Raw genomic sequence first — 19,873 nt, 5'->3', positions numbered from 1 at the left:
GGTGTGTAGTGTGAAGACAGTGAAGTGCAGCAGGTGACGTGGTGATGACGGAGGTGGTGTTGTGGTGTGTAGTGTGAAGACAGTGAAGTGCAGCAGGTGTGGTGGTGCTGGAGGTGGTGTTGTGTGTAGTGTGAAGACAGTGAAGTGCAGCAGGTGGTGTTGTGGGGACCATGAAGCAGGTCAGCAGTGCGGGTCCCGCTGATCACGGCAGTGGTGCAGCAGACCTACACTGGTGGAGGAGCGTTGATAGGCGTAGCAGACACAACAGCACCAACACAGCTCGCTAATCCGCCATTGTTAATGCTGGCTTCTTACTCGCGCATGGCTGTTTGACTGAAAATGTAAAAACGTGGAAAGTGGAGCTGTGACGTCACCGTTTTTGCTAGTTTGCACGGGGATGCTGCCGTTGCGTTTCAAAAGGTTTCACTCTGGAACCCGGTTTAAAGTTTGCGTTTTCAGGCCCCCAAAACGTCGTTGTCGCGTGAACGAATGGCCAAAACGCAACAATACTTTACCGTTTTGTTGAAAACGTTGCCGTCAATGTGGACGGCGGTGGGCGGGGCTTGGTGTACCGTAGCTGAGCGCCAGAGGGGGTTGTAGTACCGTAGCTGAGCAGCAGAGGGGGTTGTAGTACCGTAGCTGAGCAGCAGAGGGGGATGTTGTACCGTAGCTGAGCAGCAGAGGGGGTTGTAGTACCGTAGCTGAGCAGCAGAGGGGGTAGTAGTACCGTAGCTGAGCAGCAGAGGGGGATGTTGTACCGTAGCCGAGCAGCAGAGGGGGATGTGTACCGTAGCCGAGCAGCAGAGGGGGATGTTGTACCGTAGCTGAGCAGCAGAGGGCAGCAGTGGGACTGACTGCCTCCACCACAGCCTTGGCTTTTCAGCTACTGGGGGTGTACATGACTCCCCATGGACAGGGGCAGAAAAAACACGTTGTGTGGGTGAACAAGTTTTATTGTTATAAAAGGAAAAAACACAGTGACCATCCTAAAGCTGCCTAACAAACCATGTAGTCTACGTTGGCATACTGAACTTCCACCACAAACGGATCCCTCCTACATGGAGACAACACACACCTTGGCTCGAGGGCTCCAGAACCTTGTCCAGACTGCTCACTTCTTGACAGGGTTTTAATATTTGGTCAATATTTAATAGGACTGATACCAGTAGTGGCCACGGACAATTCCACTGTCCAATACAGATTGTTGTACACACACAAAAGTAAAAAATAAGCCATGAAGCAAGTTCAGTGGGTGTACAAGTACATAAAACGTGCTGTGGTTGGTTGGACTTGACGTTTGTTACAGGACAGCTGGGCAGAAACAAACACTTTCCGTTTAAATTAAAAAATGGCACAATAACTTACAATAATTACAACACTTTACATGACCTCATTCTGGAAACATCTCTTGACCTCATCACTTTGTACAACATATCAGCTCAGGATTACAAGGACAGACCACATTCCAAGTCAACGTTTACTGGAAGCAGATCTTAGACGTGTACTTGGTTTGTGAGAAGGGTTCATGTAGAGCTGCCACAGTATTTCTGAAAACATTTACTTCCTGAAGGAGAAAGAAACAAAAACAAACATCCCTCTTTCAGCTCCATCGTCAGATTCCAGAGAATGACTCTCAGAGACAGACGGGTAACAGAGAGCTCTCTGACACTTTGCTCACGGGCACTTCAGCAGGGACAATGAGAGTAATGTACCAGACTTGGTGACGTTCAACAGGGACATGTCCTCTGTCAGCCACCAGCCCACATCTTCTGACATGTGGACCAGGCTCGCAGGAAACCCACTCGGGCCCTTTGGAGAAGACTGAGCTGGGACAGGAAGGCCGTCCCCAAGTGCGTCTGCCCCGATGAGCCGGACAAGAAGACGCTGCTCACAACACCTCTGGGTGGACACCCTGACCTCTGACCCGGCCGAGGCTGGGCCGCAGCTTGCCAGAAGGGGTGGGGTGGGGGGGGGAAGCAGGACTTTGACCGCAGGAGATTAATGAAACCAAACAACGGGTGGCTTCCTTGTTCCACAAGATATTCAAAAGTGACTGAAGAACAAGTCAAACAGCATTAACGACAGACATTTGAAGTAACAGCAAAATCTTTAACAAAAATCAACTGACAACATGCTGGACTCATGTTCACAGGACTTGTAGGAATGGGGTTCCAGTGTAGCTCAGCGTCTGATCCTTTAAAGAGACCACCTGTCAGGTGTGTCCCATTAGAAAACGCCGGGCTTGGATCAGCCAGCGTGCCGCGGTGGCCTCAGGCTCTCGGTGACAAGTGAGGACAGAAGGTCAGAGGGTCAAGAGAAGCTCGGTCTGTTGTCTGTAAGGAAACATGATGTAACAGACGAGCCGACGACGAAGGACACACACTGGTCGTTAAAGAAGACAAACCAACAACATGTTACGGCTGCCGTTTGTCCTTCGGTGGCACACTGCCCCAAGGCAGAACCTGGACTCCACATAAGAGTCTGAATGTAAGGCACCATGTGGAGATCATGACCACGGACTACAGTATACAAGCCCAACACAAAGCAGGAACTAAAGAAAGACCTTCATGGTCTGATGTCTTGTAACAGACAAAGCTGGACAACAAAAAGGCTCCAAATAAATCAACATGACGCAAGACGAGCTCTGGTGCGGCTCAGAATCAGCCGCCGGGCCAACCTTTAACCGGCCCAAGCACATTAGCCGCCCTAAAGGAGTCTGTATGCAAGCCCACATCTGACCACCAGACCAAAGCCATGTCAGGTAAGCAGCTCTTCATCAGGACATCCATAACATGCGTCCCTGCCTCCCTCATCAGTCACATCACCACACATTCATGTTCTGGTCCGGGGAAGATCTCAGCCCACCAGCGCAGAGGAGGACCCATTTGAGTTTCAGGACAGTAGAAGCCGACACAAGCAGAAAGAACACACAACATAATAAAAATCCACACACATAATTTAACTGCAGCACTGGAATGCACGGGAGGAGCAGGACTACACCCATCTTCAGTAACCCAGGTCCAGATGGATGCTGTGTTCATAAATGGCGATGAGCAGCATGATGCCGAAGCCCAACAGCATGCCGGCGTTCTGCAGCAGGAAGAAGCCCCAGTGACTGGAACCGTGGTTTCCTTCATTATTGTGCAGCATCTCTGGCACCTGCCAACAAACACACACATGAATTTACCCATATACAGGATATGATGTCAAACAGGACATGATGTCACACTCACCACAGGAAGCATTTTAGGTCCATTTAAAACGACACACACTCATCTATCCTGTTGCCAACTTTACTAAATGTACAGAATAAAAGAGGAACCAGCCGGTAAAAACAGGTTTCCAATACTTGATGCTGTCCAGCACTCCTGTTTAAAAACAGGAAGGATTGTGCTGCATGTTCACAGTTCTCCTCAGCCACACTGGCACATCTGCTGCTACTGTCAACTGCCCAGTGTGACCCCAGGCCTGCCTGTAGGCTGCCGCCCTCTTCTCCAACTCCGTGGTACCGGTTTAAGACCACGACTCAGAACTCCATCACAACACGGCCGGTAGTGCAGGTCAGAGACCAGTGGCTCAGACTCGGCTTCATACTGTGTGTGTGTGAGACACAGAGAACTGGCCAGGTGGTTCTGAAGGCCACAGCCGGGACTAAAGCAGCTTGTTTTAGCACCAGGATTAGACATTAGGTCAGTACTGCTGTGTCAGCACAACAGCTGCTGCTGACTCTCAGGGAAAAAGAAGAGCTGCAGCTCTCATCCACCCCCCCCCACACGTCTCCCCCCCCCCTCTTTTTCTCCCCAATGGTGCTCGACCAATCACCCCACTCTCCTGAGCCGTCCCGGTCTCTGCTCCACCTCCTCTGCTGATCCAGGAGGGCTGCAGACTACCACATGCCTCCTCCCATACCTGTGGAGTTGCCAGCCACTTCTTTTCACCTGACAGTGAGGAGTTTCACCAGGGGGACGGAGCATGTGGGAAGATCACGCCTGTTTGGGGAACAGGCGCCCTGACCGACCAGAGGAGGCGCTACTGCAGCGAGCAGGACACATACCCACATCCAGCTTCCCACCCTCATACACGGCCAATTGTGTCTGTAGGAACGCCTGAAAAAGCCAGAGGTAACATACGGATTCGAACTAGCGATCCCCATGTTGGTGAGCAACGGAATAGACCGCCGTGCTACCCGGACGCCGGCGGAGTTGCTAGTTGAAGTACATTTCTCAGCAGCGTGGTGGGAGCACCGCTGTTTTCTGAATCAAACAGTTTTTCATATTGAGACGCTCTTCTAATGACAGAGTAGCACAGTGGCACACAAGGTATATTTACCCACACTTCTGAAGTACCATCTGTACCAGTATGTACTATGGTACTATGTTAGTATTGCTAGAGGTACTGTTGTGTGTATCAGTTTGTACTGTAGTACTATGTTAGTACTGTTACAGGTACTATTGTGTGTACCACGTGTATCAGTATGTACTGTGGTACTATGTTAGTACTGTTAGAGGTACTGTTGTGTGTGTACCATGTATGTCAGTATGTATTGTGGTACTATGTTAGTACTGTTAGAGGTACTGTTGTGTGTACCATGTGTATCAGTATGTACTGTGGTACTATGGTAGAGGTACTGTAGTATTTGTGTCCTGTGTGTACTTACCATGTCCACCAGCGCCACATACAGGAAGAGACCAGCCGTGAGAGCGAATATCCATGTTGCAATGTCGTCAGCGTACTGGCCGATGAGGATACCAGTGATCAGGCCCAGATAGGCCGTTAAGGATGACAGCAGGTTGTAGATGACTGCCTGGCGCACCGTCATGCCTGCCTTCAGTAGCACCGCAAAGTCACCTGGGAAATGGAGTTTTAACACTTTAACTCCTGAGCTCTGATGTCAGACACACTTTGGCATATACAAGAGTTCATATACAGAATGTGGACATGTGGGGACTTGGACTGTGATCCATATTTCCAAAGCATGCCAAGTCCTGTGGTCTTTGTAGCATGTGTGTCAGGCTGGACCTTGATCCTGTGTGTTTATGAGGTCATACGCTACTACTCTGGACCGTGTCTCACTCAAAAGCTAGAACATAAAACACGCTGAGACAACCCAACATGGTGAGATTTGCCTTTCAATTACAAACTGTGTACTGTGAAGGTAGAATTATATTACAAACTGTGTACTGTGAAGGTAGAATTAAATTACAAACTGTGTACTGTGAAGGTAGAATTATATAACAAACTGTGTACTGTGAAGGTAGAATTAAATTACAAACTGTGTACTGTGAAGGTAGCATTATATTACAAACTGTGTACTGTGAAGGTAGAATTAAATTACAAACTGTGTACTGTGAAGGTAGAATTAAATTACAAACTGTGTAGTGTGAAGGTAGAATTAAATTACAAACTGTGTACTGTGAAGGTAGAATTAAATTACAAACTGTGTACTGTGAAGGTAGCATTATATTACAAACTGTGTACTGTGAAGGTAGAATTAAATTACAAACTGTGTACTGTGAAGGTAGAATTAAATTACAAACTGTGTAGTGTGAAGGTAGAATTAAATTACAAACTGTGTAGTGTGAAGGTAGAATTAAATTACAAATTGTGTACTGTGAAGGTAGAATTATATTACAAACTGTGTACTGTGAAGGTAGAATTAAATTACAATCTGTGTACTGTGAAGGTAGAATTAGAGGTTTTCTGCGAAACACTAAATATCCATCTAGAAAGTTCTGAAATTCTGTTGCACTTCAAAACCAAAAGTGATTCTATCCTCAAATCTTTTTTTACCCAAGCACAAGATGACCAAGTACGCATCTCAATGCCATTTCACCCAGAAGAGACAATATATTTATCACCACCACACAGTGGACACAGAAGAGACAATATATTTATCATCACCACACAGTGGACACAGAAGACACCAATATATTTATCACCACCACACAGCGGACACAGAAGAGGCAATATATTTATCACCACCACACAGTGGACACAGAAGAGACAATATATTCATCACCACCACTACTACTCTGGACCGTGTGTCACTCAAAAGCTAGAACATAAACACGCTGAGACAACCCAACATGGTGAGATTTGCCCTCTAGCTCTTCTTGCCTTCTGTTCTTCTAGTTGTGCTTCTTGTAATCTCAAACCATGTGTCAGTTTTTCCATTGTATAGAGTTCCTCTACCGTCTCTAACCACTGATCCTGTGTCTGGGGATCCACTTTACCCCATTTCCTTGTAATAGCCTTTTTACTAGCTATTAACAGTATTTTGACCAGATATCTATCTGTTATGTGTACATTTCCTTCGGTACGATTACACAGATAAAGCACCATGTAGCTCACAGGGATATCGTCTCTTAGTATCTTATGTCAAATTTTGTGTACCATTTCCCATACATTGATATTTTGTGTCTGTGTCTAATATTCAACGTTTCCTCCAGCATGGTAGGTCTGTGTTCAGATATTTACCCTGGACTTTGGGGTGATAAAAAAAAAAAAAAAAAACGGATAAAAATTTTCCAAGAGAGTTCCCTCCATATTCGTGAACTGGTGGATGTTTGGTGTATTTTCCATGTTTTGCCAACCGCCATCTGACATTTTTATGGTGAACTCTTGTTTCCCATTTTTCTTTTATACATTTAGTTGAACGCTCATTTGTCCTCAGTGTTTGGTATGGTGCAGATATGATTCTGATTTCGGTGTCCTTGTACAAACCGAGTATAAATTGGATCACACCATTCACTTCCATGGAGGACTTGATTTCCTTTCTACAGTAATCCCTCATTTGTAGGTACCTGTATAATTAATGTTTACCCAAATCATATTTATCTTTCTTGTTCTGGAAGCTCTCGAGCTCCCCGTCCTTCTCTAACGTACACCATGCTGTAAGTCCGTTGGTTTCCCACTGTTTGAATCCTTTGTCATACCTGGCCGGTTTAAAATTACTACCAAATGCAACTCACTTTAGCAAATCTTTACCTTTCTTTATCCTGTACTTTTACTTTTTCATTATTCTGAACCATAATTCTAGGGTAAACAATGTCACTGAAGCCATATGATTTGAAATTTTGTTATATGCATCTTTATCTCCAATTATATTCTGGGTTGGGTAACCTCCAAATTCGTTTTCCATTTCTTTCCACTTTGCTGTGTAATCTGGTTTACACCAATACACAACATATCTTAACTGGGCAGCAGAATAGTATTCTTTCAAGTTTGGAAGACTCATACCCCCTCTATCTTTTGGTAGTTGGGAGAGTTTTATACCTCACTCCAGGCTTTTTGCCTCCCCAGATGAACCGTGATATTATCCTGTCCCAGGTCATGAACTGAGTGTGAGGGACCTCTATAGGTAGAGTGGAATAAATTGAGAAGCCTAGGTAGTACTTTGTGTAGCCCGGGTGAGAAAAGGCTGGGTTTAGTACAGTTGTTAAATGCATGTAGTTTTACTGTGTCATTAGGGATTTGCTTATGTCTGAGGTTCGCATCCCGTCTGCCCTAAAAAAGAAAGAAAAGAAAAGAAAAACCTAAGCAAGTTTGATTGGAATGTACATGGGCACACACGCGGCATAGCGAGTGTACAACCTATTCTGTATGACATATAAGAGTGTTTTATTGGTTAATGTCACATGTCAATAAGGGCAAATCTTTATTGTGATTGGATGGGGGGCGGGAGTAGAGAAAACTTTAGGGAAGAAGAAGTTCTAGAGAGTTGGGGAGTGAAGGTCTCAAGTCAAGTGGCGTTCCACTGTTTGCAGTCTCCTCAGCATTGTCCTGTATTGGGCTTTAATTGTATACTTTTACAGTCGACTCTTATACGTTGATCAAACGTGTAAATTGCAAGGTATGTTGAGTCAGATTATGTTCAGTTTGAGGTTGTGTACGTAAATTCTCACTGTTAGCTTCGTTTGCTAACTCAATCAGCTAACGTTAGCTGATTGCTCCCGATTGGCTTGGGTAGTTAGGCTAATCTCACCTTTACTTTAATGATGGCAGTTGTCATTCGAAATACGGTCTTTTACTGACAACATATAGGAGTCGACTCGGTTTTATAGCACGTTTGAAAGATGCGTTTTATTTTCTGTTCGCCCCAGTGTTCTTTACGAGTGTCTTGCTAGTCAAATATGCTAGCAAGTTAGCTTATCTGTATCGGTTATACTCTGCCTTGTTTCAGTGAACCTGCAGCTCGTGGGACTGAGCCATAGTATTCGGCAGTATATCAACCCGGTCACGCGCACTGCCCATTAAGTTTCGTATACGACAGTTCATCGTTGGATTTTGGTCATCGTTTATGCTCGGTGCTACGTGGGCGCGTACAGAGCTCTCCTGGCCACAAGGCGGCGCTACTTGTCCCGTATGACCACCCACGGACATTGGTAAGTACAGTCTCATTCGGCTCTGTTGAGTGAAGGGGCTCATTGTAAGTAGCGCGCGTGTCACCACGCACCCAAGCACCAACCAGGCCTGCAACGTTTATTTGTTTATGCCGGCTTTTGGGGTTATTTTACTTGTGTTATAAAGTGTGTGGGCCCACCACTGTTGTTACATTTGTGATATTGAGCAACAGGTATTTTGGTTTTGTTTTTATTTGGGGGTATATTATTGTACCGCAAAAGGTACGTGCACTTGTTTTAAAGCACCAGGTGAATTATTCTGTTATGGTACAGCCAATACATTCCTAGGGGTCCATTTAAAGCAGAGTATCTGCTACAGTACTGCTTACAGTCAAAGTAATTAGGCCCAATCTATTTAGAAGCTATAGATAGTTAGCTTTATTGGAGGTATACTCACAGCTAGTGTCATATTGTCCACTAAATAGATATAGTCCGAGTATTATTATTAGAGCAGTACCTAGCAGTACACTAATTACATTTTTCCCTATTATACTGATGTCCACTAAATGGATATAATACTATTATCACAATCCTGGTCCCGCTTTATACAAATTCTTTCCCACTCTATTCTATTACATTTAGAATTATATATATATATATATATATATATATATATTAGATAATTTTCCCATCTCAAAAGCACTGGTATACTTGGGGTGCACAAAGGTATTGGTTGTGCAACTATTGACTGGAGTCACATTATTCTTTATTTGCATTTTCTTTTTTGGGGTATTTGACATGATTGACAATTGTGCGCCTTTTTTGCATTGCTGCTGTCACAACTTTACTTTATTCACATTCCTAAATTCAATACATTACCTGTTTATATAAGAAGGTTGTCTGGTCCAGTTATTTCATCTGAATAATAAGTTGAGTTCATTAAGCATAATTTTTCTGGGTATAGTTACCTCTTATTCAGAATAGTAATTGTATACGAAGCTGTAGCCCCACCTTCCTAGTTTATTCCCTTTCACGGTGTCCATTGACACAAGAGTAGGGGGTGGGCGCTACAATTGATTTTGATAGTCTCAATTCTCAAGTTGAGATCTAGTGGTTGAGTAGACCATCTTTCCATGTCTTCGTGTTTCTCTCGATTTATCCTGTCATAGTTTGCTTTGTATGATTTAGATAGTCCTTTTGTGATGGCAACCCCCAGATATTTAATTTTCTTTAGTTTCCAATTAAAATTAAAGTGTTCCTGAATCCCTTTGATGGAGTATAGTTAAGTGTTAGTATCTGTGTTTTTGAAATATTAATTTTATATCCTGAAAGGTATCTCTATGTTTCTAGAAGCTTCATCAGTACAGGGAGTGATTTATTTGGTTTAAGGAAGGCTATGACATCATCCGCAAAAGTCCTAATTTATGTTCTGTGCCATTTCCCATAACTCCCTTAAGGTCTTTGTTTTGACGAACTGCTTGTGCCAAAGGTTCTGCAGAAAGAGCAAATAGTGTGGGTGACAGGCAACATCCTTGTCTAGTCGACCTCTGTAACTTCATTTTATCCGTCAGCCTTCCAATTATTTTAAGTCTAGCAGTGGGCTGTTGATATCGCGTCTTTATGTATGCATTGTACTGATTTACTGCTGAATCCAAATCGTTCCAACACTTTATATGGAACTGTCCAATTTACACAATTGAATGCTTTTTCTGCATCGATGCTTACTATTACAGTACTTTGTTTTTTCCTCATGCTTGTTCTACTATATGCAGGGTTCTTCTAATATTATCCTGCATTTGACATCCTCTTATAAATCCTGTTTGATCTTCCTCTATCCATTCTGTTATAAAGGTGGTCAGTCATTTAGAAATAATTGTTGTATATATTGCATAGTCTACATTTAATATTGATATTGGTCTAAATTTCTCACAGTGTTCTTGGCCCCTTCCTTCTTTTGGGATGACTGAGATTATTGCTTCAGTCCATGATGGTGGCAGTTTATTATTTTCAAGTGTCCAATTAAAGGAGGTGGGAGCAATGGTGCCAGCTCTTCTTTGAATGTCTTATACCACTCTGCTGGATATCCATCACCACCCGGAGATTTGTTATTCTTTCAAGTATTTATTGCATCATTCACCTCCTCCATTGTAATAACGACCGTTAACAGGTCATTTTGCAGGTGGCCAACTGATGGCAAATCCAGTGAATCTAGAAATGAGCTCATTTCTTCTTCATCTGCAGATACGGGTTGTGTATATAATTCCTTGTAGTGTCATTGAAAGACTTTATTTTTTATGGTATGTATATCAACTCACTTGTGTGTGGGTCTCTGATTTTATGTATATTATTAATTATTTGTTGTTTTCATATACGTTTTGCTAATAGTTTAGTGGCCCTTGAGCCTGCTTCATAGTAGTTCTGTTTCAGAAACCTATTTCTTTTTTCAGCTTCATATAATAGTGTGTCCTTTATCTTTGTTTTCAAGTCTCTGGTTTGTTGGTATACCTTTGGGCTATTGGAATTCTGATAGTCCTGCTCCAGTTCCCTTAAACTTTCAGAACATTTTCTGTATGACTCTAATTTAAACCTTTTAACGTGTGTTGTTTCCGCTATCAATTTTCCCATAATGACCACCTTCATGGCATCCCAAATTACTGTTGGGTCTACTGCTCCACTGTTATTTTCCTCCATGTATCTTTTTATTTCTGCTTTTACTTTCTCCTTTCTTTCATTATTCAATATCCCCACACTTAGTCTCCATACAGTTTGTCTTTTTCTGTTATTTAGGCATAATTTTAAATAGAGTGGGTTATGATCCGACACACCTGGCCCACCAATCCTACATTCCTTCACTTTGTGGCTGTCACCTACCTTCACAAAACAGTCCATCCTTCAGTGAACTTTATGAGCAGCTGAATAGTGAGTTAAATCTTTTTCCAAAGGTTTCTCCAATAAATCCATCATCCCCATCTTTTCCAATGACACATTTATGAATCTTGATATCTCCTTCTTGGTTCTTTTGAGACTTGTTGTATGCACACTATGGTTAACAACAACATTTAGATAATAATAATAATAATAGATCTCCTCCACAAATGAATAGTCCCTCTGTTTCTACAGCTATGACATCAAAGAGGGACTTAAGGAAATATTTATCACTTTCTGGGGGCGCATATACATTTATAAGTATTATTGATTATTTAATGTAATATACCTTCTTTCTCTATCTTTGAATTATGGGGTAAATGGGTTTCTTGAAGGAATGTGATTTGTGCTTTTTCTTTTTTCAGTTTTGTCATAAGCCTCCCTCTTTTCCTTGGTGCATTTAGACCATTCACATTCAGCGACATCATCTTGATGCCGTGAGACATCTTTATGTTTTGCTCCTCCATGAAAATGTACTCCAAAACACTTCTGAACTAAATAATCATCAACAATCATCAACATAACACAAACAAAAAATATAGAGGACTTCAAACTGTGGGGTGATCGCTCTTTCCTCCCTAAATCCCCATTGGTGGGTGTAGGGGAAATCCTCATCTCTGTAGAGGGTCCCTCTCTAGACCTAAAACTAAACCCAATTTGTGGGATTCCACAAAGTCCACCTTAAATACCCCGACCTCTCTCAGTCAGTTTGTATTGTAAAAACTAAAGAAGTCTGAAAGATTTCACATATTCCCACTGTGGATCCGTTTTCTGCGTCAGTCATTTTAATACAGTCTGTGCTTAAAGTTGCATTCAGTGCTAAATTCTGTTGCATTTCAAAACCGAAAGTGACTATATCCTTTTTTTTTACCCAAGTATAAGTCACAAGATGACCAAGTAGCAGCTCAACGCCATGTCAGCCCAGTGGACACAGAAGAGACAATATATTTATCACCACCACACAGTGGACACAGAAGAGACAATATATTTATCACCACCACACAGTGGACACAGAAGAGACAATATATTTATCACCACCACACAGTGGACACAGAAGAGACAATATATTTATCACCACCACACAGTGGACACAGAAGAGACAATATATTTATCACCACCACACAGTGGACACAGAAGACACCAATATATTTATCACCACCACACAGAAAGCAGCAGCATTTGTAAAACACAAGAGCGGTGACGGGGGAACACAAATCATGTAAACTGTTATAGCAGGTGATGGGAGACTCACCAAGTTCATGTGGGAGCTCATGGCAGAAGACAGCCAAGGAGGTGCTGAGACCACTGGACAGACTCTCAGTGAAGGCGGCCCCTGGTGGAGAACAGATGTTACTACACCAGAAACTCTCAGTTACATTCAGCTTCATCAGACTGAGAGTTGCTCTCATTCAGCCCCGCCTCACATTAGTACTCAGTTGTGGTGGAACTGCTTCAGGGATTTGACTTTCTATTCATGGAAGTTGGTCAGGCTATGGCTAACATACCATCAGGGACTCAAACCCCTCGAGTTTCTGCTTTCTGGATTATGAAAGCTTAAGTAAATGGGACGCCATCTGCGTTCTTTTCCAGGTTGTTCAAATGGAAACAACTGCTCAGCCGTTAGCAAAAAGCAGTGAATAGGGTTAGCGCTGATACCGGAAGGTATTTATTATTCCCTGCTGATCCCTGCATGTTGAAATCGTCTACTCACCAATGGCCAGGCCGTCACTGAAGTTATGTAGGCCATCTCCCATGATGACCATCCAGGCCAGGGTGGCGATGCCGGCCCCCTTGAGGTCCTGCTCAGTGTGGGAGTGGGAATGGGAGTGGGGGTGTGCGTGGGGGTGGTGGTTCTGGGAGTGGTGATGGTGCAGGATGTGGTGGTAGTCATGGTGATGGTGGTGCTTGGGGTCGGCCTTGGCCACCGTGTCATGGAAGTGTGAGTGACACTTGTTCTCGCATTCATCGCCTGTGAAGGTGCCTTCTTCAGCCTCCTGTGGGGTCACCACGGCGACGATCGGGGCCAGCATCACCTGCTCCTCTTCTGCCATGTTCCCGTCGCTAACGTGGTCACCAGAAGTGCCCTTGTTCTCAACATCTAGAGACACAGAGAGATGGCAGAACCTCAGTCACTCTGCTCGTTTAGCTAGCAGGGTTCAACCATATCCACTTCAGCAAGGAAAAGATGATGAACGTTGTGCTTCATTGAGACAGAGCCCATCTGCTCTCCAATTAAACGCAAGAAGAATCAGCAGAACAGATGTGACCTGCGTTTAATGTACACTCATCCCTGCATTCAAATAAAACAAAGGAAGAAGAGCGGTCCTCCTTCTCACACATCTCACCCTTGACTGGTTTGGTGTTGTTCTCCAGTGCCAGCTGATTGTCCAGATCTCCTTTACTGTGGCTCTGGAAGACATTCACAGCTCAAGTTACCACAAAGAAACAGCTCACTTCCCTCTCTGGTCTGGTATGGACAGGATTCAGCACATTTAGAAACTGTCTAAAAAGTGATGTTCTAACCCAGCCACTGAGGATGCACAAGCCAGTGCATTCTTAGTGCCGGTCCCAAGCCCGGACAAATGGGAAGGGTTGTGTCAGGAAGGGCATCCGGCGTAAAATCTTTGCCAAATCAAATATGCGGATCATAAATAAGATTTCCATACCGGATCAGTCGAGGCCTGGGTAACCAACGACCGCCACCGATACTGTAAACCAGCAGGGTGCCGGTGGAAACTATACTATTGTTGGGCGAAGGAGAAGGAGAGGGGGAAGGCATGTCCAGAGGCAGCAAGAGAAGAGGAAGGGTAGGAGTGTGGAGGTGAGAGTCAGAACTTTGAACATTGGCACTATGGCTGGTAAAGGGAGAGCTGGCTGACATGATGGAGAGAAGAAAGCTAGGCATACTGTGTGTGCAAGAGACCAGGTGGAAGGGGAGTAAGGCCAGGAGTATCGGAGGTGAGTTCAAACTCTTCTACCATGGTGCGAATGGGAGGAGAAATGGGGTAGGGGTTTTTAACCACTGAGGAGTGGAGAAGAAGCATACTGGTACCGATTTTCAAGAACAAGGGCGATGTGCAGAACTGTAGCACCTACAGAGGTATAAAGTTGATCAGCCACAGCATGAAGATATGGGAAAGAGTAATAGAAGCTAGGTTAAGAGGAGAGGTGATGATCAGCGAGCAGCAGTATGGTTTCATGTCATGAAAGAGCACCACAGATGTGATGTTTGCTTTGAGAATGTTGATGTAGAAGTATAGAGAAGGCCAGAAAGAGTTGCATTGTGTCTTTGTAGATTTAGAGAAAGCATACGACAGGGTGCCGAGAGAGGAGGTGTGGTATTGTATGAGGAAGTGGGGAGTTGCAGAGAAGTATGTAGGAGTGGTGCAGGATATGTATGAGGGAAGTGTGACAGTGGTGAGGTGTGCAGTTGGAATGACAGATGGGTTCAAGGTGGAGGTGGGATTACATCAAGGATCGGCTCTGAGCCCTTTCTTGTTTTCAATGGTGATGGACAGGTTGACGGACAAGATCAGGCAGGAGTCTCCATGGACGATGTTTGCGGATGACATTGTGATCTGTAGCGAGAGTAGGGTGCAGGTGGAGGAGAGCCTGGAGAGGTGGAGGTATGCACTGGAGAGAAGAGGAATGAAAGTCAGTAGGAGCAAGACGGAATACCTATGTGTGAATGAGAGGGAGGACAGTGGAATGGTCAGGATGCAAGGAGTGGAGGTGACGAAGGCATATGAGTTTAAATACTTGGGGTCAACTGTCCAAAGTAACGGGGAGTGCAGTAGAGAGGTGAAGAAGAGAGTGCAGGCAGGGTGGAGTGGGTGGAGAAGAGTGTCAGGAGTGATTTGTGACAGAAGGGTACCAGCAAGAGTTAAAGGGAAGGTTTACAAGATGGTTGTGAGACCAGCTATGTTATATGGTTTGGAGACCGTGGCACTGATGAAAAGACAGGAGGCGGAGCTGGAGGTGGCAGAGATGAAGATGCTAAGATTTTCACGGAGTGATGAAGGACAGGATTAGGAATGATTATATTAGAGGGACCGCTCAGGTTGGACGGTTTGGAGATAAAGCAAGAGAGACAACATTGAGATGGTGTGGACATGTGTGGAGGAGAGATGCTGGATATACTGGGAGAAGGATGCTGAATATGGAGCTGACAGGGAAGGAGAGAAGAAGGCCAAAGAGGAGGTTTATGGATGTGGTGAGGGAGGACATGCAGGTGGCTGGTGTGACAGAGGAAGACGCAGAAGACAGGAAGAAATGGAAACGGATGATCCGCTGTGGCGCCCCCTAACGGGAGCAGCTGTAAGTAGTAGTAATAGATCTAAAAAGTGATGTTCTAGAAATCACCTTAACCTGCATCAAAGTGAGGGTTTTAATAATCACAACACCAACTTTTATATTGCACTCTATCAGGCTTTGTCTGTCCTTTGTGTCAGTAAGGAAATAAAAGCAGTCTCACAGTACTGACCCTCTGTCTTTTATCCTTGTACATTTTGCCCAGGGTGATGAAGTGCTCTGTCAGAAACATGAAGTAGACTCCAGCCAGAGCTGTAAGCCCCAACCAGATCCCACGCAGCTCCTCCGACTCATCATGGTGATGAGAATGGGCATGGGAATGGGAATGGGAATGAGAATGGGAATGGCCTCCTTGAGACTGGTGGGACAAGAAATGAACAGAGACAGAGGTTGATAAATATATACAAAAAAACCCATCTAAAAACAGGCTTCAGTAGGATATTACAAACAAAATCAGTCACCTTTATAAAAACCAGCTGATATGTAAAACAATCCAAGAGTTAAAAAGACATGAACACAACACATGAATTACAACCAGTCTTCTACTGCTGCTGAACAAAGATCAAAAAGTGTCTTGTTTGCCAACAGTGAGCGAGCAGGCCTGAGGACTGACGGCCGGGTGAAATACTGACGTGGGGAATGAGGTGCAGGAAGGCGTCTCCGCTGAGTGAGCCCACGGCCAGAGCCACCAGGAAACTGATGAGGAACTTGAAGAAAGTCTTATTCATCAGGGGGATGATGATGATGCCCATCAAAGAGGGCAGGCTGATAACCGTGACCGCAATGAAGCCGCCAACCCAAGCTGGAACACACACAAACACTCTTTAGATTTAGTCATCAAAATCATGTCATGTCAACATCAGCACATCAGCACGCTCACTGCCATGTTGAGAAGACAGAGCAGGGTGGACAGTAACTGCCATGTTGAGAAGACAGGGTAGGGTGGACAGTAACTGCCATGTTGAGAAGACAGAGCAGGGTGGACAGTAACTGCCATGTTGAGAAGACAGAGCAGGGTGGACAGTAACTGCCATGTTGAGAAGACAGAGCAGGGTGGACAGTAACTGCAGTATGGAGTCACAGGAGTCTGGAGCCAGGACTTCATCTGTCCCAACAAATCTGACAAACAGTCCATCAGTTGTGTCCCATCACAGTCTGACCAAACTGTAGAGTTTCAAACTCACCTACGGTGGCGCTTCTAGATCTGGACGCTTCAGAATCGCTGCCGTGACTGTGTCCACTGTGTCCGTCTCCGTGACTGTGTCCGTGCCCGTCTCCGTGACTGTGTCCGTGGTTATCATGGGACAAGCCTACAAATAGACAGTGATTTTAGTCAAGCCCATGTTTAAATGCTCTGTGAGAAGAAATGACAGTTTCATGATGTCACAGAGACACTTTTCTGATGTGAGGAGATGAGCAGGGCCTTAAAGCCACACTTACATGTTGAACTACAACTGTGGCGCCACTTTTGGGCCAAGCAGCATCATTTCAAACAAACTCAAGTTTCACCAGTTCACAGCTGGATTAGAGGAAGTGTGATAGAGCAGCTTTCATATAGACAAATAATCACAACACCACCAACAAACTCGTCTTCTTCTTTTTTTGGGGAGGGGGGGCATTTTTCGCTGTTCTTCTCCCCAGTTGTACCTGTCCAATTACCCCACTCTCCCGAGCCGCCCCGGTCTCTGCTCCACCCCCCCTGCTGATCCGGGGAGGGCTGCAGATTACCACATGCCCCCTCGCATACATGTGGAGTCACCAGCCCCTTCTTCTCACCTGACAGTGAGGAGTTCCACCAGGGGGACGCACCATATGGGAGGATCACGCTATTCCCCCCAGTTCCCCTTCCCCCCTGAACACGTGCCCCAACTGACCAGAGGAGGCGCTAGTGCAGCGACCAAGATACATACCCACATCTGGTTTCCCACCCGCAGACACAGCCAATTGTGTCTGTAGGGATGCCTGACCAAGCTGGAGATAACACGGGGATTCGAACCGGCGATCCCCGTGTTGGTAGGCAACGGAATAGACCACTACGCCACGTGGACGCCCCAAGCCACTCTTTCTTCTTAACTAATTGCTGATTGTCCTGGTGACATTTAAACAAGACTTAAAGCTGCGTGTGACAGGCTTCTTATGGTAACGCATTACCTTTTAATGACCATTAATGAGGCTGATCGGGGTCCATGGAGTCAAAAGGGAGTCTGAATTAAAAATGTTAACATGACAAGTCCAGCTGCAGCCACTCTGTCCTGACCTGAATCACTTGGTTTGGTGAGAGAACAACGGGAGGATGCTGACTTACCTTTCCCTCCATGCTGGACACAGGACCTGGAGTCCATCTGGCGGAGCAGAGCGGGACAGATGTAGCTGAAGTCCCCGACAGTCAGGACAGCATCCTCCGACATCCCGTGAGAGGACAGGATGGCAGAAGCCCCGAGACACTAAGGTCCACAAAACAACACTGGTGAGGGGCTATGCTGCACAAAACACTAACACTACTTGTTGCTACACACTGCATATTGGGCTGTGTGTCCTGTATGTTGTGTTGTGTGTCCTGTATGTTGTGTTGTGTGTCCTGTATGTTGTGTTGTGCTGTGTGTCCTGTATATTGTGTTATATTGTGTTATGTGTACTGTATATTGTGTTATGTCTCCTGTATATTGTTGTGTACTGTATATTGTGTTATGTGTCCTGTATATTGTGTTATGTGTACTGTATATTGTGTTATTTGTCCTGTATATTGTTGTGTACTGTATATTGTGTTGTGTGTCCTGTATATTGTTGTGTACTGTATATTGTGTTATGTGTACTGTATATTGTGTTATGTGTCCTGTATATTGTTGTGTACTGTATATTGTGTTGTGTGTACTGTATATTGTGTTGTGTGTACTGTATGTTGTGTTGTGTGTACTGTATATTGTGTTGTGTGTACTGTATATTTTGCTGTGTGTCCTGTATATTGTGTTGTGTGTCCTGTATATTGTGCTGTGCTGTATGTCCTGTATATTGTGTTATGTGTCCTGTATGTTGTGTTGTGTGTCCTGTATGTTGTGCTGTGTGTACTGTATATTGTGCTGTGCTGTGTGTCCTGTATGTTGTGTTGTGTGTCCTGTATATTGTGCTGTGTGTACTGTATATTGTGTTGTGTGTACTGTATATTGTGCTGTGTGTCCTGTATGTTGTGTTGTGTGTCCTGTATATTGTGCTGTGTGTACTGTATATTGTGCTGTGCTGTGTGTCCTGTATATTGTGTTGTGTGTCCTGTATGTTGTGTTGTGTGTCCTGTATATTGTGCTGTGTGTACTGTATATTGTGCTGTGTACTGTATATTGTGCTGTGTGTCCTGTATATTGTGTTATATGTAGTGTATACTGTGTTATGTATACTGTGTTATGTGTAGTGTGCACTGTGTTATGTGTAGTGTATATTGTGCTGTGTGTCCTGTATATTGTGCTGTGTGTCCTGTATGTTGTGTTGTGTGTCCTGTATATTGTGCTGTGTGTACTGTATATTGTGCTGTGCTGTGTGTCCTGTATATTGTGTTGTGTGTCCTGTATGTTGTGTTGTGTGTCCTGTATATTGTGCTGTGTGTACTGTATATTGTGCTGTGTACTGTATATTGTGCTGTGTGTCCTGTATATTGTGTTATATGTAGTGTACACTGTGTTATGTGTAGTGTATACTGTGTTATGTATACTGTGTTATGTGTAGTGTGCACTGTGTTATGTGTAGTGTATATTGTGCTGTGTGTCCTGTATATTGTGCTGTGTGTCCTGTATGTTGTGTTGTGTGTACTGTATATTGTGCTGTGTGTCCTGTATGTTGTGTTATGTGTAGTGTATATTGTGTTGTGTGTACTGTATATTGTGTTGTGTGTCCTGTATGTTGTGTTGTGTGTCCTGCGTATTGTGTTGTGTGTACTGTATATTGTGTTGTGTGTACTGTATATTGTGTTGTGTGTACTGTATATTGTGCTGTGTGTCCTGTATATTGTGTTGTGTGTCCTGTATGTTGTGTACTGTATATTGTATGTGTCCTGTATATTGTGTTATGTGTACTGTATATTCTGTTGTGTGTAGTGTATATGGTGTTATGTGTCCTGTAAATTGTGTTATGTGTAGTGTATATTGTGTTATGTGTAGTGTATACTGGCTATATGGTGTATGAATTCATGTGAACATAGTCTATGTAGGTCTGTAGGGTTGTCTTGTTTTGGGATGTGTGTCCTTTGTCCGTGTGTCTCTTGTGTTAAGGCAGAGAGAGCAAGAGCACAAGATTTTCACTGTATTCTA

The 19,873-nt window shown here is 44.2% G+C and overlaps 1 protein-coding gene across 1 annotated transcript in view; it reads right to left on the bottom strand.

Annotated features, from left to right (window-relative positions):
• Nucleotides 1-932: 932 nt before the first annotated feature.
• The window catches only part of LOC130124547 (zinc transporter ZIP10-like), a 33,816-nt gene continuing 14,875 nt past the window's right edge, over nucleotides 933-19,873 (bottom strand). The window contains exons 5-13 of the mRNA XM_056293949.1: nucleotides 17,884-18,022; nucleotides 16,763-16,888; nucleotides 16,211-16,380; nucleotides 15,751-15,936; nucleotides 13,613-13,676; nucleotides 12,979-13,365; nucleotides 12,520-12,600; nucleotides 4,658-4,848; nucleotides 933-3,159 (exon numbers count right to left, since the gene is read on the bottom strand). Coding sequence (XP_056149924.1) covers nucleotides 3,007-3,159; nucleotides 4,658-4,848; nucleotides 12,520-12,600; nucleotides 12,979-13,365; nucleotides 13,613-13,676; nucleotides 15,751-15,936; nucleotides 16,211-16,380; nucleotides 16,763-16,888; nucleotides 17,884-18,022 — 1,497 coding nt within the window. The 3' untranslated portion in view covers nucleotides 933-3,006. The remainder of the gene's footprint in view (nucleotides 3,160-4,657; nucleotides 4,849-12,519; nucleotides 12,601-12,978; nucleotides 13,366-13,612; nucleotides 13,677-15,750; nucleotides 15,937-16,210; nucleotides 16,381-16,762; nucleotides 16,889-17,883; nucleotides 18,023-19,873) is intronic.

This window comes from Lampris incognitus, chromosome 14 (assembly GCF_029633865.1).
Source record: "Lampris incognitus isolate fLamInc1 chromosome 14, fLamInc1.hap2, whole genome shotgun sequence".
NCBI lineage: Eukaryota > Metazoa > Chordata > Actinopteri > Lampriformes > Lampridae > Lampris > Lampris incognitus.
Note: the sequence above shows the minus strand (reverse complement) of the source record. Positions and strands in the feature narration are given on the sequence as shown.